This window comes from Trachurus japonicus, chromosome 21, assembly GCF_045865225.1.
Source record: "Trachurus japonicus isolate A0001 chromosome 21, Traja_1.0".
Lineage (NCBI taxonomy): Eukaryota > Metazoa > Chordata > Actinopteri > Carangiformes > Carangidae > Trachurus > Trachurus japonicus.
In genome coordinates this window covers 30,391,782-30,419,399 of record NC_140927.1, presented here as the reverse complement: position 1 = coordinate 30,419,399, position 27,618 = coordinate 30,391,782, and the positions used below count along the sequence as shown (strand labels likewise).

Genomic DNA, 27,618 nt, shown 5'->3' with positions numbered 1-27,618 from the left:
TATATAAATTTCACGCATACAGGTGACATTCAACATTCAAGTGCCAGTGTTTTTTGTACTGTCTTTTGGTCAAGTTTCTGAAACTTTCAAAGAATCACTTTGAGGCTTACAAAAATAAATATTTGTCAAAAATGCTTAATAAATTACACAAAACTAGCAGCAAAAGTAGAATCTAGAAATCTGTGCAAATGGCTAAATTCCCCCGACTGCTAAATCCCCTGGTCCCAAATAAATCCTGGTTGAAACGTTGAGAACCCTTCCCCTTTGTAAACAAGCTGCGTTTTTTTTTTGTTAAGTTTTTTTTTTCTTAATCATCATCATCATCTCGCACAATCTCCTCACACACAATATTTGGAAGCTTAAGGACACATAGTCAAAGACATCTATATAAAACTCTAGATGTGCAATAAAAGAACTTTTTGTAAAACTTGATGGGCACGACGACGTTTAACGAGGGCCTAACAACACACCTAAATCAAGTAGCACCATTCAATCTCAAGTTCTCAACACTGTCAGTGCATCCGCTTTTTAGTTCGGTTTCTTTAAAAAAAGGTTTTTTTTTTTCAAGGCACAACACACCCGATGAGAAAACTGGGGGAGCTTTTCTTCCTTTCTTTTCTTTCCTTAAATGTATATTTCAATAAAAGAGGTTGAAAACACACCCTCATCTTCCTCCTCCCTACTCCCCAGTCTCTCCTCCTTGTCGACGGCCGAGGACGTCGAGCCTGCCTGCGCCGGCCGACCCGGCTTCAACCAACCGAGCCGCTGATTTACAACAAGTTTTAAGTAGTTTTTTTTTTTGTTAAGTTTTTTTTTAAAGTTTTGTCCACGTCTGAGCAGAAGAACGAACTCCCAGAGCGCCTGACCTGACGGACAAGACTTAGACAAGACAAAGACAGCACTTCAGTGTCCCAGAGAGAGAGGGAAGTGGACGCTCTCCGTCTTTGGCCACCTCCACAGTTTATTTATTTATTACACTTTTTCTTAAACGCAGCTATGGAAACCAAAGCCACTGACGATGACGATGGCGGCGGCGGCGGCGGTGGTGGTTGGTGCACTGAAAACCCCCCTCCCTGTCCACCCTTATTTTTAAATCCTACTCCTATGACTCCGCCCCATCGGAGTGCTGCTCTAAGCCCCGCCCCCTCGCCTTTCCCTCCCCCTCCCCCCCGCGCCTCGCTGTTTATATTATTGATAAACCTCAGTGATCATTCCAATGCCTGTCTCTTATTATTTAAGATGAACCATGCCTCCAACGCAGCTTGAAAAGAGAAAACGTTTGTAATTAAGTTAAGCCTGCGACTCAGTTTCCACGTGTCCTTCCTTCCTTGACCAAAAAACAAAACACTTGCAAGCGTAGAATACCATCTGGGCCTCGTGGTTGTCGTTGTCGGGGCGATTTTTCTTTTTTTTAAAGTGAAAAAAAAAAAAAAAGAAATACGCGAAAAAACACCCACGCTTTTATTTTTGAAATTGGCCCTCCCCCGATGCTGTGGTCCTTTTTTTTACTTATATATTATTAATAATAATAATGCTGCAGCCATTTTGAACTCTTCACTTTCAAGATGGCAGGCATTTTTTTTGTTGTTTTGATACATATTTGTTAAGAGAAACGATTTAAAACAAAAACCAGAAAAAAAAAAAGTCAACCGAAAAGAAAAAAAAACGTCTCAAGTAAAAGTAAAAACAAACAAAAAAAACACCGCCCACTTAAATGTAGCTAGCACTTGGTAACATACTAGCTGCCGTTAACACTGTCAAGTCAATTGAATGAAAAAAAAAAATGTAATGTGGAGTAACAAGTTCCAGCATTGATTAATATATTATTATAATTCATCTTCTCCTCAGCGATCGTTGGCACTGAGCTTTAATGACTTCTGTGTTGCTTTAAGATCACGATAGGAATGGCTATTTTTGTTGTATCTTGTTTTTGTTAAAGAACTACCATATCCAGAGAGAGAGAGAGAGTGAGAAAAAAAAAAAGAAAAAAAAAGGAGCCTGTCCAGGATAGAGTGAGCAAAACAACGAAAAATAAAAAAAATAAAATAAAAAATGAAGAAAAAAACGGAACAAAAACAAACCAAAAAAAAAAAAAAATGTTAAAAAGAAAAACAAATGTAACGCTCGTCCCTCGGGACCGTACGGTTGCTTCACAGAGTGGCCCAGTTAGTTATTATTATTAGACGTAGTAATGGCTCCATTAGCTGTTTGACTATAGAAAAGGCTACATGATGTTCCTGCGATAAATTTGAGGTTCAAATGGAATCATGACTCCGAGAGCCACAATACCCCAGTGTTTGCCAAGGTTTGATTAAGTCCAAGCTTATTTTTTTTTTACCTTTCTAATATATATGTATATATATTTAGTATATATTATACACACATATATATATTTTATTTTTATTTTACTTCACCGAACAAAATAAACTGTAAAAAACAAATTTAGAGCTCTTGGCCATGTTCATCTGGTGAAATGAAAACATAGATTTCCTGTTTAAATTCAAAAGGCACAGTACATTAACATACAAATGATCCTCAGGTTATTTCAATCGGGTTTTTTCTTTTTTTCCTTCCACAAAAAGAACAAAAATACTTTTTTTTTTTTTCCTCAAACGATGAAAAGTCCGAAGGTTGCTGTCGGACAATGCATGTCAGCAATCCATGCTCACTCTGAGGTGTGCGTTATATATCTCTGCGTCTTTCCCGGGTGGCTGCTGCGTCGCAACGTGCTGCTGGTGACTTTCCGTGTTTTATGCGGCGGCGGCTGCGACAGCGGCGGCGACGACAGTAGTTTGCGCCGTTGCTGCACTTCCCTTTTTTTGTTTTTTTCGTTGTTTTCAAAAAAGGAGAAGCGAATGGCAGAGAGAACCAGGGTTGGTAATGTACTGTGTGTCAGTGAAGCTACACAGGGAGGGTTTTGTTGTTATGGTCTGGCTTTTTTTTTTTTCTTTAAGTTAACATGTGGTTTCCATTGGGTCGGGTTGGCATGGCAACCTATTCCTTTAGGCGACTAGTTGCCCCACCAATCCACACTACTAGAGTGGCTGTAGTTTCCTCCGTAGCCGTCGTTGCTGTAGAAGTTGCCACCACCAAAGCCGCCTGCGAAGGGAAAGTTAAGAAACCATTAGAAATAAAACATTAATAACCCTTTTATTTTTTTTCTATACATAATTTCCACCTTTGTTGTGATTTTTGGTTTAATTTTGCATGTATATCATGATCTTATTTGTTTATAACTATGGATTTGTATCAATGATTTTGATTTTTGTGAAATAAAATATCTTTAAAATGTCTTTTTGGCCATAATTGTAAAAAAAAAAAAAAAGAAGAGAAAAGCAGTAGGTAAAAAAAAAGAAAAAAGGAAAAGCAGTAGGTAAAATTTAGAATAAAACCATGCAAATACATTTTCAGAGTTGTCATCTCGGGAATTAAATCATCTCATTGGGTGAGATTAACACTTAAAAACGTCATAATGCCCAAAATGTAAATTTGCACAGCAACAATAGGTATTACTTCAACATATTCTGCTTTTATCTATATTCTGCTTTTATCTTATAGTAAATTTCTCTATGTAAAATTATATCCTTGTTGAAAGTCCAATCATTTTAAATTACATAAATAAATTTTTTAAAAAAGCATGCTGTTATTGTGGCAGATATTGTGAATTTAGTTCCAAGAAGTTGCAGCTGCTGTAATTCTGATGTCGCACTCGGCCATATGTGATCTATTTATAATTAATGATGCAGCTCTACTTCACAGAATCGTGTGCATTAAGGTCACAGTGAGTTTCTACCTTGTGTCTTTCATGCAGCTGCACAGCGTTGACTAGGGACGTCACGATTATAGATTTTCTTTGTACGATTATCGTCAGAGAAATAATCACGGTATTACGATTATCACGCATTAGCCTAATTAATTTCACAACATATGAATGTGTAAAATCAAACATTACACTAAATATTTTAAGTATCTACTATTCATATGTAACCAATTATTAATCCTCCAGGGGAAGTGTTTTAAATATTCAAATCATTGTCATCTATACCAAATGTTTAAGTTTATTTTAATTGTTTGTTTTTTATTACAAATGAGACGCTAACATTTAAATTTCTACCATGTTACGTTAGGTAAATTGACCAGTATTTCTTACATTTACCTTCACTTTTGTGCACATCAGCCTCTGTGTTTCCAAAATAATCTTTTTTGGAAAGTGACGGTATTTAAGAATCTTTACGATTAATTAATTGTGGCGTTCAATACCGCGATTAATTGTGAAAACAAGTAATTGTGACATCCCGGGCGTTGACAGTTAAAGTGAAGCACAGATAGAGATAGAAAACCAGTGGAAACCGGTTCCTCACCTCCTCCAAAGCCGCGGCTTCCTCCGTGGCCTCCAGGGTTACGTCCTGTGCGGCCGCCACCGAAGTTTCCAGCGCCGCCGGGCGTCTGACGGTAATCTCTGGCTCCGAACCCGCCAGAGAACCTGAAGACAAGACGAGACGAGGCGAGAACACACAATCAACATTTTGTGTCAAGGAAAAAACAAAACTAAAAAGATCAGAAGAGAGAACAACAAGAGTCTGAAACAACAGACTAAATGTGAAAAACGAGCTCATAATAAAAAAACACAGAACAAGCTGCTGACGGCTGCAACACACTGAGCATCATAAACATTTATAGATCAATAATGATCCAGTTTATGCTTCAAGGAAACGTGACGATCATGTGACTTCGTTCTCAGACGTCAGCAGTTCACCTGGTGACTGAGACGAGCTGCATCATGAGACCTGAGTTTATAACCCGACGAGGTGTGTTCATGTGTCTTTGATTCTCTCTCATCATTCAACAGGACGCTACAACTCAGTTAGGTTAGCTAACAGAGGCTAATGGGATTTCCAACAACTCCACAACGCTCTGGTGGACAAGTTGTGACCTGCACATTCACCACGCTATGAGATAATAACACAACGTTACCAGACAGAGTTGTTTTAGAGGGAAATACAGAGACTGCTTGATGAAAAACTGTCCCTGAAGGCAACGTGCATCAGCGGTTTTGCATGAATTTCCCTCTAAAACAACTAAACGTTGTGTTATTATCTCATAGTGTGGTGAATGTGCAGGTCACAACTTGTCCACCAGAGCGTTGTGGAGTTGTTGGATTGTGTATTTGATGAGGGAAACCAAGAAATCCCATGAGCCTCCGTAGTGTAGCTCTGAGCAGCTCACGGCTCTGCTCCGCCGTTCTAAAAATAGCTTGCAACCTACTGCTATGACTATAGGGATTATTATGGCAATGGGCCAATTTGACAAAATGTTGAACCATCCCTTTAAGTGCTCAGTTTAAATCAGTAACGACCAGTATAAGGATTAATATGATCAGTAGATATCAATGTTCAGTTTACAGTTTGTGTGTGTATGTGTGTGTGTTTACCTCTTTGAGCGTCCGCGGCCGCTGCTCTTGTGCTGGTGCTCGTAGGCCAGGCTCTCCAGCCAGGAGGGAACCTCCTGCTTGGCCTCCACCAGGATGTCCAGCAAATCTTTGGTTATGTTGCTGTTTTTGTCGTTAAAGAACGACGTGGCCAGACCTGAAGAAAAAAAACAAAACAAAAAAACAAACCAGAGAGACATGAGTCAGTTTAAAACTTTCATAAAACTTAGAAATTAAAGCATGGAACTCCTTTACCACTGCCAATAACTAAACTCACACACAAACTAACATTCAAAAAGCAAATTAAAAAAATATCTTGGAATTTCATATCTGTAAAATAACATACGTACACACACACAAAGGGTCTTATGTAGGGTAATAGGGTCTCTTGTTGTCATTTTCACTTGTTTTACCCTCTTATTTTATTCTTTTTATGTTATTTTATTGTATAACTGCTGTACATCAGAGTTATCTTACACATGTTCTTTGATGTAGATGACAATCTGATTGTACAGATTTAATGTAAGATTTTGTTTTTGTAAATTGTTTTTGTATGTTCATGAATATGTGGAGTCCCATTTCAAATAAACTAATAAATGAAATGAAAAATGAAAATGTTGACTTGTTTTTCATGTTGTGATGCAGATTTATGTTTAAATGTACTGGTTTTAAATGTAAATGTGGACCCGAGGAAGACTAGCAGCATTATAGAGCGCAGCTAATGGGGATCCTAACAAATAAAACGTAAATCATATGCACCAACTTTAAGATATCAAAATAAAAGTGTCGTACCGAGGTTGCCCACACGTCCCGTACGGCCGATACGGTGAACGTACTCCTCAATGTCACTGGGCAAATCAAAGTTAATGACGTGCTTCACGTTGCTGATGTCCAGACCTCTGGCAGCCACCTGCAGGAGGAGGAGAAGGAAGGAGGAAGAGGGGGAGAAAAAGTCGTTTAAATGTCAAGTCGGTTCAGCTCGTCCACGTTTTATTACGGAGCTATGGAGTTAATTAGCGACAGCGATGAAAAAAAATCTGCCAACAATGTTCCCGAGCCGAGCCAAAGCCACAGTTTCCTCCGTGACCCAGTTGGACCTGGTTTCGTCTCGGGGTTTTTCCCAAATGTCAAAGAGACTCTGTATAAACTCAACGCTCGGTTTCCTGCTCTTTGCTTTTAAAAATAAAAATAAAAAAACACAGCGACACAATGACTCAGTATAAACTCAAATAATTAGACAAACTAGAACCAGATCTGAAATAACAATAAACATGGTGACCAGGACTCGTTCTTGGTCTTATGTCTGGAAATTGCACCTTTTTTTTTTAATATCTAAAGTGTCTCAAAACTCAAAAAAGTTTCTGCCGAATTAAATCTTTTAATCTCCGGCGTCTTGCAGGAAACAACAACCAACCAACAACCAGACGTGATCCAGGGTTAAAGGCCCAGAACGGAAAATTAATCAGGTTTTACTCAATATTAGGGGGGAGAAAAAAAAAGAAAAAAAGCCTTTCATATATTCAATATTGCAGAATCTGTTGTTTTCTAATCCTCCATGAGCTCCTCTGTCAGGCTTTAAACACACAAGAAACACAAACTATCCAGAGGAGGCAACAGCTGACAACCCTATTTATTTAACTGTAATTCTTCTTAATCAATATTTAATCATCTGTTTTTTCCTATTATCCATTCTTACTGTCCAATCCGACCTTATTTTTCAACTTTTTTTGACATTATGAAGCACTTTATCATTTTCAAAACCATGTTTTTAAATCATTTCGTTAAAAACTGTATCAATATTTTCATTATTGATCTTGTGTCCACTCACGACCACCGCACCACCTGATGAAATATTGATATAAATTGGTTTTCAAAGAGCTCTTTTTTCCCCCCTCCATTTTACGCCACTTACAGCTGTGGCCACCAAGATGGGGCAGCGTCCTGATCTGAACTGGTGCAGCGCTTCCTCTCTGTCTCTCTGGGACCGGTCGCCGTGGATACTGGTGCAGGCGTAGCCCTCGCGGTACAGGAAGTCCTCCAGAGCGTCGGCTCCCTTCTTGGTTTCCACGAACACCAGCGTCAGCGAGTCTTTGCCTGCCGGGGGAGCGCAAACACAACACGCGGTTGAGACAAAACAAGGAGGACGAGGAGGAGGAGAGGATGACAAAGAGCATGAGAGGGAGGAAAATAAAAGAGAGGGAAAGAAGGAGGAAAGAAATTCACTGATAACTGGGGGGACGAGGCTATAGATGGAAGAAGAAGTAGAAGAAGATGGGGACTTACAACTGTTGTACTGAAAAAGTTGCAAGTTTATGAAGTAAAAAGGAAGAAAATCAAAACGACCGGTATGAAACTTAAAGATGGAGACAGGGGCTGCAGGAAAAAAAAACTGATAACACTTTACTCGAATAGGTATTCATAAGATACCATGACATAACAGCTGTCATAAACATCAATGAATACTTATGACAGCTGTCGTTAAGTGTCATTCGGTAAGTTATGTCACTTTTGATGCAAAGTTGACATTGTTTGAGATGTTTTTGTTAGGAGAACTTGACATCATTTTTTAAAGTTTGGCAATTAGGTCTGCTATGACCGTTTAAATTGTCTTTATGTCAAGTTGTCAGAACAAAAACATCTCAAATAATGTCAACTTTGCATTAAAAGTGTCATAACTTACTGAATGACACTTAACAACAGCTGTCATAAGTATTCATTGATATTTATGACAGCTGTTATATCAATCTTATGAATACCTATTCAAGTAAAGTGTTACCAAAAAAACTTAGTCGACCCTGATGTCAGTTTAGTTTGGATGATGTGGAAAAACTCAACAAAAACTTAAATTTCTAGATATTAAAAAACACAATCTAGAGTAGACACATGGCATTAATGTCTAGTTTGATTATTATAATAATGATAATAATAATAATAATAATAATAAAGATAAAGATGGCTGAGGGGTGATGGGGCAGGACAGGTCGCATCGTTTCACAGCTACTAAAAAAAACAACAAAAAAACCCTGCCACTGGTTTTACCAACGCACTCTGGCACAAGCCGGGAAAAACAAAGCTCCATCCAGCAAAGCTCCGTCCTCTCCATTATTACTTAAGCCTGTGAGTACTTTGGAAAAAAAAAACACACACAAAAAAAAACACAAAAAGCTCAGAGGCGCCCAATCAGACGAGCCGAATTGTGGTTCGGTGGCCTAACTCTCCCCCTCTCTTTCCCCCCTACAAGCCTCTTCACCTTGTGTTGAATTACAGCCAATTGTGCTCTTTTCTAGCGAGGGAGAGGCTGCCTGTGACATATATTACACATGATCGGTTTGCTTTTTATAGTTGGCAAGCAGGCGGCTGCACCGGTTACCGAGGAAACAGTTGCTTCTTTCTTTTTTTTGGATGTTATAAAGTCAAGTTAATTAAAAAAAAACACTGGTCTTTTCAATAATTCCAATTAAGAAATACAAAAATGAGTGCGATTTATTTATTTATTATCATAATAATTAGACCCTGGCCCAGTGCGACCAGTGTTTAGAGTTGTACAGACTCGGTTGCCGCCGTCATTAAACCTGTCACAACCGTCTGACTCCTGGAAACTCGGAGCTCTTTCTATGACAAGCGGCCAAACGCGATGGTGTGCAGCCAGATGACCCGAGCGCCGGCCGGTGCTGAAGCTGAAAAAAAAAACACTGCAAACTGTCGATCGGACCTACAAACAAACTCTTCGTTGGAAATGAAAAGAAAAATCATTAACAAAACAATAAATAAATTGAAATAATAAACAGAACGGAGGCAGCATGTGAAGCGGGGGGGGAGCGGAGGGACAGGATGAGCTGTGGGAGGATGTGATGTTTTTTGGCTTGTGGGTCAGAGTGAATATTATGGTATTATGTTTCACACTTACCCGGTTTCTCTGGGGCCTCTGTCTGATTTTCCTGAACCTCACTGGGAATAACTAAGATAAAACCAAACCGGCCAGTAAACGCAAGGCTGCTTCAGTAACACAACTTTCAACTCACAGCTTTTAGATCATCATTAAAAAGCAAAAAAAATAAAATAAAAAAAAACAAAACACCCCCTTTTTAGAGAAAAAGAAAAAGAAAAAAAAAACACGACAAAGTGATTTCAGAGCCTCCTCACCCCTGAATGCATCACACTAACATTTTATTTATTTTTTTAAAGGGATAGTTCAACATTTTGGCAAATCGCTATAGTCATAGCAGTAGGTTCGTTACCTTTAATTGTCGGTGCAAGCTGTTTTTAGAACGGCGGAGCAGAGCCGTGAGCTGCTCAGAGCTACGCTACGGAGGCTCATGGGATTTCTTGGTTTCCCTCATCAGACTCATCAAATACACAATCCAACAACTCCACAACGCTCTGGTGGACAAGTTGTGACCTGCACATTCACCACGCTATGAGATAATAACACAACGTTACCACACAGAGTTGTTTTAGAGGGAAATACAGAGACTGTTTGCTGAAAAACTGTCCCTGAAGGCAACGCGCATCAGCGGTTTTACATGAATTTCCCTCTAAAACAACTCTGTGTGGTAACGTTGTGTTATTATCTCATAGCGTGGTGAATGTGCAGCTCACAACTTGTCCACCAGAGCGTTGTGGAGTTGTTGGATTGTGTATTTGATGAGTTTGATGATGAGGGAAACCAAGAAATCCCATGAGCCTCTGACGAAGCATAGCTCTAAGCAGCTCACGGCTCTGCTCCGCCGTTCTAAAAAATAGCTTGCACCGACAATTAACCTACAGCTAAGATTATAGGGATTATGGCAATGGGCCAATTTGCCAAAATGTTGAACTATCCCTTTAAAACATTATCATTTTTCTATTACGAACAACATTTGTTAGCAGAGATGTAGCAAAAGTCAATATTAGCTTGATATGGGGCAGACTGACACACAGGATGATGGAGTTAGAGCCCAATGTCACATTCATGGGAGGAGGAAAAAAACCCAAAAAACCCAACAAACAAAACAAACACTCAGCTCTCTCTCTATAATTTGTGTGTTTTGCGTTTCTCACCTGTGGCGTTGAGCAAGTCGAGGAGGAAGGACCTTTTGTCATTTTCCTCCACCCACACCACCTTCTGGGTGATGTTTTCTGAGGTGGAGCCGACGCGACCGACCGCCAGGAAGATGTAATCCTCCAGGAAGTCACGAGCCAGGATCTAGAGAGACAGACAGACAGACAGACAGACAGACAGACAGGTGAGGATCGGAATATTTAAATCCATGAAACAGGAAACTACAACAATCTATACAAACTTTAGTATTGCCCCTGCAGGGAAATTTGTCATGGACAGTCATGTGCCGCAAGTAACTGCATTACATAAGTACAAAAAAACAGATAAAAAAAACAGTACATTTGACATTCCTCGCACAGTTCTCACATACACACAACTCTCCCATTCACACAGATACATATAAATATGGTAGATAAAAGTACTGATGAGAATCCAGAATCTGTTTAAAATGAAGGATTCCAGTTATAACCTGAGAAGACCACTATTATTTGAGAAACCAAAGACTCGAACTACTGTAAAAAAATCACTGTCTTTCTGTTAGAGGGGTTAACATCTGGATTAATTGTCCTGAAAATATTAAATTATGCTGTACTCTAGTCAGCTTTAAAATACTTAGAATTTCTCGTTACAGTATGGAAAATTAAGTTAAAATGATTTTGTACTATTTTGGGTTATGTGCTGTGTACAAAATTTAAGTGTACTAATTAATTTCAAATATCTGTGATCTGATCCTATTGTATTAATGCGTATATGTATGTATATTTTTTTATTTTATTTTAATTTTTTAAGGTAAAAGGGGTAGGGGTATATAAGCTTTGGCTTCAACCTACACCCTTTCGGTTATCAGGGGTGCAAACTCATCAGGGGTAAAAAAGGTGACAAGATACCGACCCCCTAGGGGGGTCCGGGGGCATGCTCCCCCGGGGAAATTTTTTTAAAAACCAACTTTAAAGGTGAATTTACAGTCAATTTTAGCATGAGACTAGGGTCCAGATTTACTCAGGTTAGCACAGCTTTTGCTCCTGTTAAACCTGCACAATCTGTCTCTCTGTGTTTGGTTTTGAAACATGTGAAGGGGGTCTTCAGCCTATGCAGGTCTAGCATGAGCAAAAGCTGTGCAAAACTTGGGAGAATCTGTCCCTTGATGTCCATCAGATGAACCTTGCAAACCTTGCCTTCAAACTAAATAAAATTTAATACAGACTGATTGGTTCATTGTGAAACATTTATTGATGTAAATGTGTTTTCTGTACGTAGGCTATGCTCCGAGGTAGCGCTGCTCTTTCTGTCCAATAACACACATGAAGCTTAAAAATGCCATAGGTTACATAAAACATATTAAGCGGCAATATGTATTTAAAAGATGTTCAAGCAAATGGTTCGGTTCACGGTTTTGTGGTCATGGTTTTCAGTTCAGTTTCGTATACTTTGATCGTTGGGAAAATCAATCATGTCTTGTATATTCAGGTTAAAACTTAAAGAATGAGGCAGTCTGACATCTGATACATTATAGTGACAGTCTGAGGTTAAAAGTAGGTGAGATTCTGGCTGCAAGAGAGGAGACATTGATAGTTCCAACATGTTTTAATTTATTGGGCAAAGAAAGTTATCTAACAAATGCTAAGAACAATTAGATATTCACTGAAATATATAACCTATATTTATTAATTGTGGTTCTTACAAAAATTATATCTTATAAAATATAAAAGCTAAAATGTCTCTTAAAGCTCTGCCCCTTTAATTAGTGCATACAAAATAATTTAACTTTAGCCTACTACTTTTACAACCACATTATTTACCAGCAACATAAAGTGAAACAGAGGCAGAGGTGTCCTGCCACAGTCAGTCAACCTCCTCCTCCTCCTCCTCCTCCTCTTCCTCCTCCTCCTCTTCCTCCTCCTGCTGCTGCTGCTGCTGAACAGGTCGCTCTGGAGCTAGTCTCGCTCGCCAGACCCTCCTCCAGAGAAGGAGACACTGGAGCTAATAAATGCTAAACGCGCTAATCGCTAATTGGCCGCGATCGCGATCATCACACACACGTGGTCCCATACAGCACCTATACAACGCTGCTGGCGCATCTTCTAGCTCCGACTCTTTCACTCGCCATGCTCACAAAGTCGCGTTAGTTAGTCTGTATTAAAAGTGAAGCTTGTGTATTGCTGGACAGAAGAGGAGTGCTGCCACCACTCGTTGTCATCCAGGTAAGGTGCATGCGCCTTAAAGAGACAGGTGCATTGGCTCGGCTCGGCTCGCCGGACCCCCCCCCCCCCCCTCTCAATTTTTTTTTATTGCGGATTTACACGAATCACACAAATGACCAATTTGGGATCCAAAACGGCGAATTTCGCCGAAAGGTGACGAGTTTGCACCCCTGGGTTATATAAGCTTGATATACCGAAATAAATAAATTCATTCAATTCATTCATTCATTCATTCAACTATTAAACAACTCAAATAACTCAAATAAAAACAGTGCATCAATGACAGCCTCGCACCTGGATCTCCTTGGGGAAGGTGGCGCTGAACATCATGGTCTGGCGGATGCCCTTGGGCGGCATCGTGTCCTGCTCCACGATGCGTCTGATCTGAGGCTCGAAACCCATGTCCAACATGCGGTCGGCCTCGTCCAGGATCAGGTAGCTGCACACACACACAGACACACACACCGCATATTTAATTATTTTTATTTATTTTAAAACAACTAGTGCTACAACAATTAATGTGGAGGAACGAGATCAACCGCCTGCACGGAAGATGGCGGACATGGGCGTCGCCACAGGTTCAATCCATACGGGAAATCGGGCATTTTTCATGTATAATATATATATATATATATATATATATTTTAGTCTTAACCCGTAAAGGGATAGTTCAACATTTTGGCAAATTAGCCCATTGCCATAATCCCTATAGTCATAGCAGTAGGTTCGTTACCTTTACTTGTCGGTGCAAGCTGTTTTTAGAACGGCGGAGCAGAGCCGTGAGCTGCTCAGAGCTACGCTACGGAGGCTCATTATGGGATTTCTTGGTTTCCCTCATCAAACTCATCAAATACACAATCCAACAACTCCACAACGCTCTGGTGGACAAGTTGTGACCTGCACATTCACCACGCTATGAGATAACACAACGTTACCAGACAGAGTTGTTTTAGAGGGAAATACAGAGACTGCTTGATGAAAAACTGCCACGGCAGGAACACGCATCAGCGGTTTTGCATGAATTTACCTCTAAAACAACTCTGTCTGGTAACGTTCCAAGGGCCAATTTGCCAAAATGTTGAACTATCCCTTTAAACGAGCCCTGCTGAGAGGTGTTCAAACCTTATTCAGTGCTCCGTCCAGGTCCGTACTGATAATCAGAGCTCCGACGGTTGAAACGAAGAGATAGAGCGGTAATAGAAAGAGTCGTGTGATTGATTGTTCAATTGTTTTCTGAGTTCGGTTGCAAACTTCAGGTTGGCCAGATTTCCTGTGTGAAGGAGCGAATAAATATACACGAAGACGACCAACTTCCGGTGTCGATTGGATCTATGGCGGCGCCCTTGTCCGCAATCTCCCCTGCAGACGGGTACTCTTGATTTTGATCGATCAAGCTTCTCGTTTTTCTTTTTCATAAATCAATTATGAACAGAAATTCAGTTCATTAGTTGTGAAAATAATGTGCTTATAGAGTTGGTCTCAGTGTGGATTCTGAGCTTTACTGACTTGCAATAGTCCAGGCCGATCTTGCCCCTCTCCATCATGTCCACCAGACGTCCTGGCGTGGCCACCAGCAGGTGACATCCTCGCTCCAACTCCCTGATCTGCTGCCCGATGTCGGCGCCGCCGTACACCACGCAGGGGCGCACACGGGAGCGGTAGGCGACCTACAGGAGGAGAGGAGGAGAAGGAAACAGATGAGCTTCTAGATGAACGTTCACGCGATAAGAGAGGGTTAAGGCGTCGGGTGTTTTTTCCTGGTCGTCACCTTTCTGGCCTCGTCGTAGATCTGCAGGGCCAGTTCTCTGGTCGGCGCCAGGACCAGAGAGAGTGGGTACTGCTTCCGTCTGCCGTACCTGCCGTTGTCCTGACGACAGAAAAGGAAGAATCACGTTCATACGAGTTCATTCGTCAAGCGATAACGCAGGATTTTGTTTTAATTAATTACAGTGGAAACCGAATCATTTCTATACAAATGCTGTTGAATAATTCGTTTATAGGAGTCAAGAAATCCGCTTATAGTGTTGATTTTTGGTCATTTTATGAATGAAAACATGTGCAAAAATTATGAGTAGTTATTTTATTTCCTACTCCCGTAATTCCTTGCCGGATGTCTGCTTCTGTTGCTGGCTAACGTAAAGTCGACACCTGGCTGTTCAGTAAAAACTAAGTCACCACCGATTTGCACTACAGACATACAGTAGACCTACTGTTATTTAGGAAACTGCACAACAACGTTAGAGGCGATTGCCTATTTATAATTTTACAGTAAGCTATACATTACTGCGGTGTATTGTGTACAGTATTTGAGTAATTAAACTTGCACGGTGCCTCTCAAAAAGCATTTGAAACGACTGTACCGTGTTTTAAACATTAAATATGATTCAGTAAATGCTGAAGCAGTCCATTTAGTGACATTTTTCTCAATGAAAAACTATACAAATGGCATTTAGATGATGTTAGAAATGAAGTGAAATAATAAAAAATCTGTTATAATAGTCATATTGACTCTGGAAACACGTGATCACTATAAACTATTTCCACTGTATCGTCTTTCCTCCGTACCTGTCCGTTCTTGGCGGCCTGCAGAGCGTCCCCGGGGCCCTCGGTGAAGATCTGACTCAGCACCGGCAGCAGGAAGGCAGCGGTTTTACCAGAACCTGGAACACAACACAGCAGGAGAAAATCAGAGATAAAAAAAAACACCCACCACTGCTGCTGTGCTGCTGACGAGACTAAAAACTTTCAGCATAAACTCATGAATTCACAAAAAGAAAAAGAGAGAGAAGAGATAAAGAGAAGAGATACTGACCAGTCTGGGCGCAGGCCATCAGGTCTCTCTTGCTCTTGATGATGGGGATCGCGTGTTTCTGCACCGGCGTGGGACGAGTGTAACGACTCAGGTTGATGTTGCCCATGATGATCTCCCCCATGTCCACATCATGAAACTGCAGAATCAAAATCACAAGTCAGTAACTGGTCTGTCTGTGTGTTTCTTCTCCAATCAGAAACATGGCCGACACTGCATATGCACAGTCAGACCCTCTGTCTGCCCACCAACAATAGAGAAGACATGTTCACCATCTGCTCCTGCTTGTACTAGGACAAAGTTGTTTTAGAGGTATCAAAGTAGCTTTTTTTCCATGAGCTGTATTTTTGTCGTGCTGTCCTGAAATTTTGTATGAATTTGGCTAATCCAAACCTACGCAGTTTCAATGTCATTGTGTCTAGCTAGTAAATTGTGTTTTGTCATAACATTTTAGGTTAAAAAAAGGCACAATTTATCTATTTTATTCCTCATGATGAACAGAACAGCCAATTATATTAAACCATGAGAGACTAATGCTAAAGATAAACAAAAATAATTCCCCAAATAGCTTCCTACAATGAAATATGCATGGTTGTATCTATAGCCTGTTCTATGGGACAAAAGTAGCCACATGTGTATATTTTCCTATGAAAATTGGATAAAAGTGAATTTATTTGATGTCATACAGTGAATAAATCATCCAAAAGTACAGTACCGTGCAAAAAAAAAAAGTAACTGGTCTGTGAATAAACTTTTAAACATCTTTAAAAGAAAAAAAACAAAACAGACAGACTATTCCAGCACTTACGCTTTCAATGTGTGGCGGGCAGTTGCTTCCAGTGGCCTCCACGGGAATATCGTCGTATTTCTCAAAGTTGATGCCGGTGTTGCTTCCTGCGAAAAGCTCGCTGAGAAAATAATAAAAAAAAGTGAAGTGTGAGGTTGACGGCTGTTGGTTTAAAGTTTAGATAATAATAATTAATAAGAGTCTTGTGTGTGTCGTCTTACTTTTCCAGACGCTCGTTGGGAGCGGTCGGCTTGGACCAGTCGTCGCCGTCTCTGCCGTCTTCTGTCCACCGGCTGTTTCCTCCGCCGGCGAAGCCTCCGCGCTCATATCTGCAAGACAAGAACATGAATCTGTGAGAAACTTACACATTTAAAGAGAGCAAAAACAAGCAAGTGGGCGAACTAAAAAACAGCTGGTAGCTCAGCAGGTGGCTACACACTTCATTAATGTGGATAGGTAAAGTATTAGATTTAGCATCATTAGCCCGATAAAAACAAGGTGGTGTGACACAATAAATCCACCATCATGAACTTCAATTGCTCTACTGAATAAACAGCCAGCCCTACTTCACAGTAGCAGCAAAGTATAGGTTGTGTAACTCAAGCTTTTTACTTCCCTATTGATTTTATTTCATAGATTTTAGTACTTATTCTTTCATTTTGCACACAAGTCGAGCCTCCACCTTCTTGTCTTCTCTTACTTCTTACCACTATAATTAGAATTGGTAAAGCCGACTGTTATGGTTCTTACTTTTTTACTCGCTGTCTATTTTTCGTTATTTATTAATCTCGAGTACGTTTTTAATCCAACTATATAACAGGGATGGTGCAATAGTACGACTTAGTTGGCAGTGTACGACGTGAATGTTTGTCAATTTGTCTGTTGTTGTTATAAGTCGTACGCTAGGGCTGCAACTAACAATTATTTTCGTTATCGATTAATCTGTTGATTATGTACACAATTAATCAGTTAGTCCATAAAATGTCAATTAGTGTTTCTCAAACCACAAGATTACGTCCTCAAATGTCTTGTTTTGTCCACAAACCAAAGAGAGACCCAGTTTATTGTCATAAAGGAACAAAGAAACCAGAAATATTCACTTTTAAGAATCTGAAATCAGAGAATTTGGACTTTTTATTTTAGAAAAACTACCCAAACTGATTATTCGATCATCAAAATAGTTGACGATTAAATCGATTATCGCTCAAATAATCGATTAATTGTTGCGGCTCTATCGTACACCGACCTTCCCCTGGAGCCGGCGCCGCCGCGGTCGTTGAAGAAAGTCTTGGACCTGTCGTTGCGTCCTCCGAAGCTGTTGTAGGCGGCGTCCCTGGGAGCTCCTCCCCAGCCGCCGCCGCCGCCTTCTTTGTTTTCGTAATTGCCGAAAGCTGTACGTAAAAGAAAGAAAAAAAGATTAAAAAACAAAAATCTAGATAATTATGTCACTGGAGATGTTTTTGAATGCAAATCGGCTGTGAGACGTCGCCATGTTCTTACCAACCATCGGTGGGAACATGGTCTCTCCTTTAAAGGAAAGTGCCGGTCGTTTTAAAAGCCATCACCTTAATCTACTGCTCTTAGATTAAACTCACTAACAGGACTCTAGATATGATAATAACTATTATGTATGAGTAAAAAAAAACCAGGGTGGGGGGAGGGTTCAGTTAACGCCTTAAGCTACGCTGTCGCCGCTAAAGCTATAGCTATAACTCGTCTTAACATCTTTTAAAGGGCACGACAGGATTTCCCCACCTGCGTTTTGCAATGGTTGATTAAACGAGCCTCCACCCCTGTTACCACGGTAGGCACCGCGCCCACCTCTATCATTGCGAGGGGGTCCTCGCCCTCCGAAGCCCCCGTTTGAGCGGTTGTCGTGGTAACCGTTCACAAAGCCATTGCTGCGTCCGCCGTCCCATCCAGGTGAGTCTTCATGAGGAGACACAGAGGAGAAAGAAACACAGTGAGCGAATGAGAAGGAGAAAAAAGTCTGAGCATCAATCATCAACATCTGGCTGGATCTAAGTTCAGCCTAACTCTAACAGGTGGGATTACAAGCAGCTTTTATTATTGTAATTATAATAAAATTATTATTGTTATTATAGACTAGGATCTGGACTGAAAGCTTTTGGATAACTATAAGAATAAAAAAAAAAATGCTGCAACAAGTCGTGTCGTTGGGTCGAGTTAATGTCGTCAAGTGAGGGGGGGAAGAAGTCAAAAAGCAAGTTCTACATCTGTCCAAGAGAGAGGATGCAGAGAAATCAAAGCACTGTGAGGCAATTAATTATAAGCCACTGAATTTGAATTTAAAAAAAATATATACAGCTCTGGAAAAAATTAAAAAGACCACTCCCAAAATGATCAGTTTCTCTGGTTTTACTATTTATAGGTATGTGTTTGAGTAAAATTAAAACATTTCTCCCAAAATTGAAATAAAAATATTGTCATTTAGAGCTTTTATTGGCTGAAAATGACTAAACTCGTCTAAATAACAAAAAATATCAAGTCTTTTCAGACCTTGAATAATAATAATGCAAAGAAAACCTGTTCATATTTATTCCTAAACAACAGAGCAAGAATATTTTAACTCAGGAAGAGTTTATAAAATCAAGTTTTTGTGGGATAATGTCAATGTTTAATCCCAGCAGTGGTTTTTATTTATAATCTTCCTATAAAACCAGATGTGGTTCAGGTAGAATGAGTTGTGTTTGTGTTTAAAAAAGAAAAGAAAAGAATGACTGTCATACATGTAGAGATGCTTTTAAGAAACATTTGTGAAAGTGGTCTCTTATATTTTTCCAGAGCTGTAAATAAAAAACAAAAAAAAGAGACTTTAGGGACTTTGAGAGGATGACGGCTACCGAGCGCTGCGGCGTCACGTGGGACATTTACCACAACGATCTGCCCGGCTTTCGTTCCCATCGGAGGCCAGACTGTAATAATCAGTGCAGGCTGAGGATGAGGCTGGTAATGGGGGGGTTGAGGGGGGTCGAGGAGTGGGGGTGGGGGGTCGGGGTGGTGGATAACGGACAGTTAGCGCTGCCACGGCGTGCTACGTAGCCCGGGTTCAATGCCACAACAACAGCATCGGGAGGCAGAGCAGCTGCACAGGATCTAGTCTCAGGCTCGAGTTTCTTTTCTTTTGAGTTCAGCCCAGGGACGTCACCATTATACATTTTCCTGGTACGATTTTTGTCAGAGAAATAATCGCGGTACTACGATTATCATGATTATTAAGCATTAATTAATTTCACAACACTATGAATGGGTAAAATCAAATTAGTCAAAATATAATTACATTACTAATCCCTTACTATAGGACCAGTTATTAATCCCCCAGGGGAAGTGTTTGAAATATTTAAGTCATTAATTGTCATCTATACCAAATGTTTACGTTCAATTTAATCGTTTTTTTACAATACAGATGACACGCTAACATTTAAATTCCTACCAATTCGATGTTCAGTTAGTTAAATGGACCAGTATTTGTGCATTTAACTTTATTTTTGTGCACATCTGCCGATATGGTTCCAACATAATCTTTTTTCAGAAAGTGAAGGTATGTAGAAATCTTTACGATCAATTAATTGTGGCGTTTAATACCGCGATTGATTGTGAAAACAAGTAACCGTGACATCCCTACTGTAGTGTCCTCATGTAAAGCACAAGGAAGGAAAAGCCTTGTAATGCTTCAACACAGTTCACAGGCCGGTGCTCTACTCTACGTGCTTCTGACATTGATCTGAGTAAATAAATCCAGAGTATTGTGTAATACAAACATACATTCTCAGTATTGTCTGAACAAACTCGACCCCCACCTCCCCACCGCTCCCAGTCCGTGGTGAATCAGCACAGACTTTGGTCATTAGGAATTATTCTTTCTTTTTTGTATGCCATCATATGTCATTGTTACATCCATTTCCTTATTTTACCTGCTTATCCGGTTTCTGGATCATATTGGTTTTTTTATGTTTTGGTATTTGGTTTGTATCCGTTTATGTTGTGTTTTGATAGTTTTGATCCAGTGTTTTAATATTAATCTGCCAGTTTTTCTATATCTGTTATATTTTATCCCTTCAGGCACTTAAACCTTTCAATGAACTTGACTGTTGAGTGGCAGTCCACACATACAGTATGTTAATAGTGCAATAAGATCTAGAGGCCGTGTTTGGTATGATTTGATTGTTAACTATAGGTGGAGTTTTCGCCTCTTCCTTCACTGTAAATTATCAAATTGTTCCTTTTACTTGTGCAAAATAAATCTAAATCAGGATCTCAGACAAACTGTGGGAAGAGGGAAATGAAAGTAAAACGGTGAGTTCAGAGTTCAGACGTCTTCCTTGTTTCACTGTCGCTTCCAGCTCTTTGCTCAATTTCCTGCACTTAACTTTTTTATTTTAAAAGTCAAAGTCCAATCTGTTTGATAGTTTTTTGTTTTTTGTTTACTTATTACGGTAGAATTTAATCACTCAGACAAGTGTCAGACAACAATGATGCATGTGCCCACAAAGCACACCATGCAGCAGAGCCCTGAGCTCAACTGTCTGCTACGGCGATGCAGAAAAACTTCAGTCCACAACACCACCCGGTGCTGGATGCTAAAACGATGCAGGACGTTGCATCTTCATCACAAAACCAAAAAGACGTTGCAGTTGCCTGAAGCATCACAACTAACAAACCTGAAAGCTGCACAGAAACAAGTCTGGTGAATCTCTGCTAAAGCTGCTAAAGGCCGAGGTCTTTATCCATTCACAAACCGTATATTTATCTTAATTTAGGCAATTTTTAATTTTAATTAGGTAATTTGTAAGATTAAAATATGCATGCACGACCGTTTAGGAATTTCAAACCTTCGAAGCACACGCTGCACGTGACTCAGGGAATCCCACACCTCCCCACACCTCTTAGAAAGGAGAATACCCCCCCTCAACGCCCCTCCTCCTCCTACAGTCTCACATATTTCAGCTCAGTCTTGTTGCAACCAGACGCACAAACACTACAGAAACCCAACTCCCTGCTCGACTTCATAAAAAAAGAAAAAGAAAAAAAGAAAAGACCTCGTGCTGCACGGGTAATAATAAGTTGGCTGTGATAATCTGCCTCAAAGAGAACAGTCCCGGTTCTTTATCATCATCAATTAGATGCAGAGTAGAAGCCAGATAGAGATTAATCTACTTGATAGCTCAGACTCAAGTAGCCAGAAGGAAGAAAAAACCTCATAACCTCAGAGAAACAAAGATCCCTTTCAGACAAGACACAGCTACAGGTGAAAGAGTATTCAGTCGTGTCATGTGCCAAGGAACGGCGGGCGAGTGTGCACAGGTTTCTTCTCTCCTCCACCTTTCCAAATGTGATTCTAACTTCACACTGTGCTGAGCTGCTGCTGCTGCTGCTGTAGAGGAGGAAAAAGCCTGCACACAAACACACTGCAGTTCTCAGCTGGGTTCATTAATCCCCACTGTACTTATTAGTATGTCGTAGGCCGGTCTAGTCTATAAAGAACTTGAAACAGAGGAAGAACAGAGTTGTTGGGGCTGAACGACGACGGCGTCTCTCTTTGCAAAAAAACAAAAGCCCTGCTTTGATTTCACGACTGACTCACTGGTGTTAAAATGGAAATTAAAACAAAAAAAATGGCTGAACAATGCAAAAAGAAAAGAAAAAAGGTGAAGATGTCTTAGAAATGGTCTGGTGGTTATTAGTAAAACAGTCACACTAGTGATGCAGTGCAGAGTCTTTAAGGCACCATCACCATGCATCATAAAGCAACTTCAATTGCAAGCTGTGACAGACTGCTGCTGCTGTTGTTAGGCCAAAGAAATTCTGCTGCATTTCAGTTTCTGCTTCTTCAAAGTGACCGGTGCAGTGGCGTTGGGCGCGTTTATATATACACAGTATATATGCATGTAAATTAACTACACTATGAAAAACTCTGCCAACTAAAGTAGATGGCGTGGCGTGGCGTGGCGTGGCATGCAGGTAGAGGTCAAGGTATACCACATCTGTTTCGCCAACCCCCACTGTAGGCATGGTAAAAGGCAAGCTCTTGAGAGGCCAGTCTTGGGTAACCTGAGCAAAGGTAGGGAAGCAGGGCTATAAAAAGACTCTCCACCCATGAACACTGGCTCATGCAGCATACGAGTGTCTGAGGGCTTTTAACTTTAACTTTTTAAACACTAAGGAGTTACCAATCTTTAAAAAAAGCCATCCCATCCTGATGTATAGTTATTAACTCTGTGTCTTTGCTGACACTCTGCCTGCCATGGTTGTTGTGGGCAGAAACTTGAGGGGGGGGTGAGGTGGGGCAGTGCAGGTGAAATGTGGATATACACCTCTGGAAAAAATGAAGAGACCACTCCCAAAATGATCAGTTTCTCTGGTTTTACCATTTATAGGTATGTGTTTGAGTAAAAGTATTGTTTTTTGTTTTATTCTATCAACTACCGACAACATTTCTCCCAAAATTGAAATAAAAATATTGTCATTTAGAGCTTTTATTGGCTAAAAATGACTAAACTAGTCTAAATAATAAAAATATCAAGTCTTTTCAGACCTTGAATAATAATAATGCAAACAAAAACATGTTCATATTTATTCCTAAACAACACAGCAAGAATATTTTAACTCAGGAAGAGTTTATAAATCAAGTTTTTGTGGGATAATGTCAATGTTTAATCCCAGCAGTGGTTTTTATTCATAATCTTCCTATGATGACCTCATCAGTGTCTCTTTAAGTAGAATGAGTTGTGTTTGTGTTGGTGTTTAAAAAAGAAAAGAAAAGAACTACTGTCATACATGTAGATGCTTTTAAGAAACATTTGTGAAAGTGGTCTCTTATTATTTTCCAGAGTTGTATATAATATATATAGGGGGGTGGGAAGGGGTGAAGTCAGTTTTAACGAAGCGGTCATATGCTTCAAAAAGATGAAAACTCAGCTCACTGCAGTAAAAAGAAGAAGAGCATTTGATGTTGCGTCTAATTGCCGTCTACCTATAGGATTTCCTGTTGTAAAGTGCAAGCATCCCCATCAGAGAGACAGGCACATTAATTAATCATGAGCCCGTCGTTAAAGCTTACAGTGCATGTGCATATAGGCCTGATCTAAAACCCCCCACCCCACTCCCACTCCTCCCTTTCACACTGGCTTTTGCTGGTGTGTAAAAAAAATGGCTATTTCATGCATCTGTAAATGCAGGTTGCCCTCAGCGAAAGCAGACAGAAGGGACTTACAGAGATTTACTGGTGCCACTGAATAACCGCACTGTCTACCAGCGGAATAAGCATTTCCTGCTGTGGAATAAGAAAACAGTAAAAACGAGAAAAAACGTCAAGTGTGCAATGACACAAAACCATGATTCCAAGTTTTTTGTTTTTTTTTAATAAATGTGAAAATTACTTGACAGAACGTCAGGCACAACAACAATGTGTCTTAAGCCTTTAAGAGGCTAAACAAGTACAAGAAAGAAGAAGAGGAAGAGGAAAAATGTTTTTAACTACCTCAAAACCACCTCAACCTACAGTAGTTACAAAACATTACGTCCACAGATGTCAACACTGATAAAAACCACCACCACCGCCCTCCCCCCCACATTGCCCCCCCTTATCAGAGCAGTCAATAGCTAGCACTCCTCTTTTTTGTTTTTCCACATGTGAGACGCTGCACCAGGGAACAAAAATAAAAAAAGATTACCTATGAGAATAGTTACTGAAATGTCAAAGTGTTTTGAAATTTGCTCCATTGTCTTACTTATGAGACTTCAGCCATCTTTTTTTTTTTGCTTGCAGTCCCACTTGTCCTACTTTATCCGTGCCAAAATAAGCCATCGTGCACAGACACAGAAAGCTCCATTTGACACGGCTTTCTTTCTTGTGTCCTCGTGCAGCAGAACCAGAAATAAAACAATATAGTCTGGTTGATGCCTCACCAATTGTTTCTTTTTTTTTTTTTCCTCATTTGTGCTTGCTTTTACCATGCTCTGATGGGCTTTTAAATTAACCAAGAAGAAGGAGAAGAGCAGCACAAGTCAAACCTGTGTTGAGGGTCTGACTGTGGCTCAGTGGGTGACTCTTAAACTCAACTCACCATTTTTGGAAGCCTCTTTGTTCCTCAAGTGAGGTGGAATGTAACGCCCTGGACGGAGGAGGAGAGAAACACGTCACATGGAGTCAAACACTAATTTACTAAAACTGCTGCTGTTTTAACGGAGCTATGAATACATGCACACATTGAAAAATATACTGTGGTGCTACAATAGAGCACTTTACCCACAATAACCTAGACCTTGCAATAAAGTCATCCACTGATTAACACTATAAAAACAAGCTTGTTTTGTATGCGTTTTAAAATGTGCATTTAAAACTTGAATGGGATCAACTCAAAAGCACTCATTACAGAAGCCTAATTACACACAAGTAAAGTACACTGTTTTACTTACTGCCAGTTCCTCCGCCTTGTCCGTCAGGGTTCAAGTCTAGGGCAGCAAGCTGCAAAAAGAAAGAAAGAAAGAGAGAAAATATTGTGGTTAAATATCAAGTCATCACTACAACTTTCGTGTTTTTGTGCAATGACAAATAAAGAAAGTCTGAGTCTGAAGTCAGATGAGAAAAGAGCACAATGGTGTGACAACTTTGATTTATCTTAACTGGCATCTCATCAATTTGTTTTAAGTAAAACTAGCACATGTTTACTGGGTCCCATTTGTCATAATGAGGATCTGGTGCTTTCCTCTGTTATGGGTGACTGTAAAATGAACATTTTTAGTTTTTTTTTGTCGTCTGTTGATCAAACCGAGACGGAAATTACACTGTGGGAAATTATACCAGGGTTTAAGATCTTTAAGTTGTTGTACCATCTTGACAAAGGGACTTAAGGATCATGGACGGATGGAAAAGGAAGGTCAGATTAAAGGATCGGTTCAATTTTTCTGTCCTAAAACATATTTTACTAGTTGAATTTATTCAAAGGTGAAAATCCAGTCTTCAATTGAGGTATTTAAAACGTGACAAAGGGAGCAACTTTGGACGTTGTCCATTTGTTTGTTTGGTGCAGACCAATTAAGAGTTTCATAAGCCTGGCATGAACTTTTTGGAAAACAAAAGGAGGCCTGAATAATCCCCACCACTCCAATTATAAACAGCAGTAGATAAATAAAATTTAAAAAACATGTCAATGATTATATAGCTAAGCTAGTATTAATGTTTTAAGACAGCATTACAGATTGTGAATCGATCCTTCTGCTGATAATGGAAATAAATGATCAGCTCAGCTGCAAGACCTGCAGTTGATTTAAAACATAACTGTTTGACAATAATTCAAAACATAACGCAGCTCCTGATCATTAAAACAAGGCCCAGTTTACCTAACAAACCTATTAAAAGAGGAAATCGGCTGACATAATTGATAAAAACGACGAAAAATTGAAAATAATTTAAAATACTTAAACACAAGCGATCAAGTTTGTATAAAACCGAGGCCGATGAAATGAACGATACATAAAGTTAAAAGGGGGTTATTTAATCTCAGATCTCGTTTTTACGGTCGCTAATAAAACCTCTGCCAACATTTTTTTCCTGCGCCACGTTTCAGGTTGAGAAGCAGCAGAAGGCCCAACATTAGCCGGGCTATGTAACTCGACAGGGATACCGGCAGGGCCGCAAATACTGGTTTTGGTTCAAAAAATAACACGTAGATTTCAGTTACCTAGAATCAGATTCTCCAAAGAATTAATTAATTGAAGTCTGGTGTTTTTATTCGTGTTTTAAAGGGGGGTCTGTGAGACTTTTTACTAAAACGGGGACATCGCATCCGCCATCACAATCCTCTCTCTCTCTCCCCCCCTCTCGCCACCTCCATTTTAGCAGCCGCAGCGTTAGCTTGTGCTGCGTTCGCATCCAACTCGGAACTCGGATTTTTCCAACCTCAGACTTGGAAAAAAGTGCAATCAAACGCCACCTCATGTCGAGTTGAGCTTCCACTCGGAAAAGTCGTCGGAAAAAGAATCTACCCTGACTTCTCCGACAATCAGCTGTCTGACATCACACAACAAAATGCCAATACATTAAAGCGTTATGAAATATAATATTTACTTATGGTTACAGATTAACGTTGTAACGTAGAACACAGAAGATTCATGTTATTTATCTTTCTTTTTCGATTGTTTATTGCCCTTAGTATTTATTTATTGCCTTAATGGCTACGTTAAGCACTTTTAACGCAAAGTTTGTCCCGGTCCGCCATGTTTTTGGTCAGAAAACGGAGTTTTTAACTGGGAGATTCTCCGTGTTCCGAGTTGTCTCGAACGCAGCATTAGCTCGCGGCTAGCGAGCTAACAAGCTAGGTAGTTAGCAGCTAGCTAAGCTAAGCTAACGCCGCTACCGTTTACCCGATGAGAGAACATACATACATGTGCGTAACGGGGAAAAATCACCACATTTCAACGAAAAAAACAACCAACAAAAGAAGAAATAAGTAAGTACTCACCTGCTGATCTAGACCGTGTGGATTATCAATGACCACATGACTCATAACTAAAGAGAGTAGTGGGGGATTATTTTCTGAAGAGAAAGGATTTTCTTTGTTAGCACGCGTAGCTATGCTCAAACGTTAACTTTAGCTTTTTCCTTTTTCTGTAAAGAATTCACGGCACGACCTTCAAATAAACAAAACAACGGTTACTTTAAATAAATAAAACTACGTTGTTATGTTTCGTTATAAATATAATAATACAAATTCCGTTGGCTGTGGAGCTGCTGTTGAAACAGATAGATATAACCCCCTCCCGGCAGGCTCGCTTGACCGTGGTGGAATGAGACACCGAGCGCTCAGGTAGCGCGAGATATCGCCTCTGCAACCTCAGGAGCAGCGGGTTCGCCCGGCAGATCTCGCGAGATTTCCTCTCAGCCCTCGGATTGGTTTCGCCCGGCCAATAGCGGCATACGCAGACACATGAAACCGATCATTAGAGGCCGTGTCGTCATAATATATTGAGTAATATCTTTCTCTGATTAATGTGATATTATATGAAGCAACTGTCTGATGTTCTCTGTAAATTCAATTGTTCAAACCCTTCTCAATGAAGTTCACAAAAAAGGGCTGTGTCGTAAAAAGTATAAAGTCTAAATAGCTATGCACAATTTGATCAGATCCCAGGTGCAGAAACTCAAAGTTGTTTTTTGTTAGCATTACATTAAAACAACCACATATGTGCAAACTAACAGCAAAAAACGAAAATAGAGGGGCAAATACATGCAAAATGACGCTAAAGAGATGCAAAAACTTCCCTAGAAATGACACCAAACACAAGTCAAACAACTACAAAATGCAAAATAACAGTGAGAAAGATGTAAAG

General features: G+C 40.0%; 1 protein-coding gene across 10 annotated transcripts; it reads right to left on the bottom strand.

Moving 5' to 3' along the window:
• Positions 1–2,369: 2,369 nt before the first annotated feature.
• ddx3xa (DEAD-box helicase 3 X-linked a) lies at positions 2,370–27,077 on the bottom strand. 10 transcript variants are annotated; one of them, XM_085764920.1, is made up of 20 exons: positions 26,751–27,077; positions 24,706–24,754; positions 24,354–24,401; positions 23,501–23,560; positions 18,022–18,195; positions 17,513–17,657; positions 16,488–16,595; positions 16,288–16,387; positions 15,483–15,618; positions 15,236–15,330; positions 14,439–14,537; positions 14,177–14,337; positions 12,965–13,109; positions 10,469–10,613; positions 9,336–9,386; positions 7,341–7,522; positions 6,221–6,338; positions 5,432–5,585; positions 4,362–4,483; positions 2,370–3,099 (listed from the first exon to the last, which is right to left on the bottom strand). In XM_085764920.1, the coding sequence occupies exons 1-20, from the start codon at positions 26,793–26,795 to the stop codon at positions 3,011–3,013; spliced, it is 2,226 nt and encodes a 741-aa protein (XP_085621046.1). In that variant the 5' UTR covers positions 26,796–27,077; the 3' UTR covers positions 2,370–3,010. The 10 variants fall into 10 exon arrangements, with proteins under 10 accessions (XP_085621046.1, XP_085621052.1, XP_085621051.1 ...); XM_085764926.1 differs by having other exon boundaries at positions 17,513–17,630; positions 18,070–18,195; XM_085764925.1 differs by having other exon boundaries at positions 18,088–18,195.
• Between the last annotated feature and the right edge of the window lie 541 nt (positions 27,078–27,618).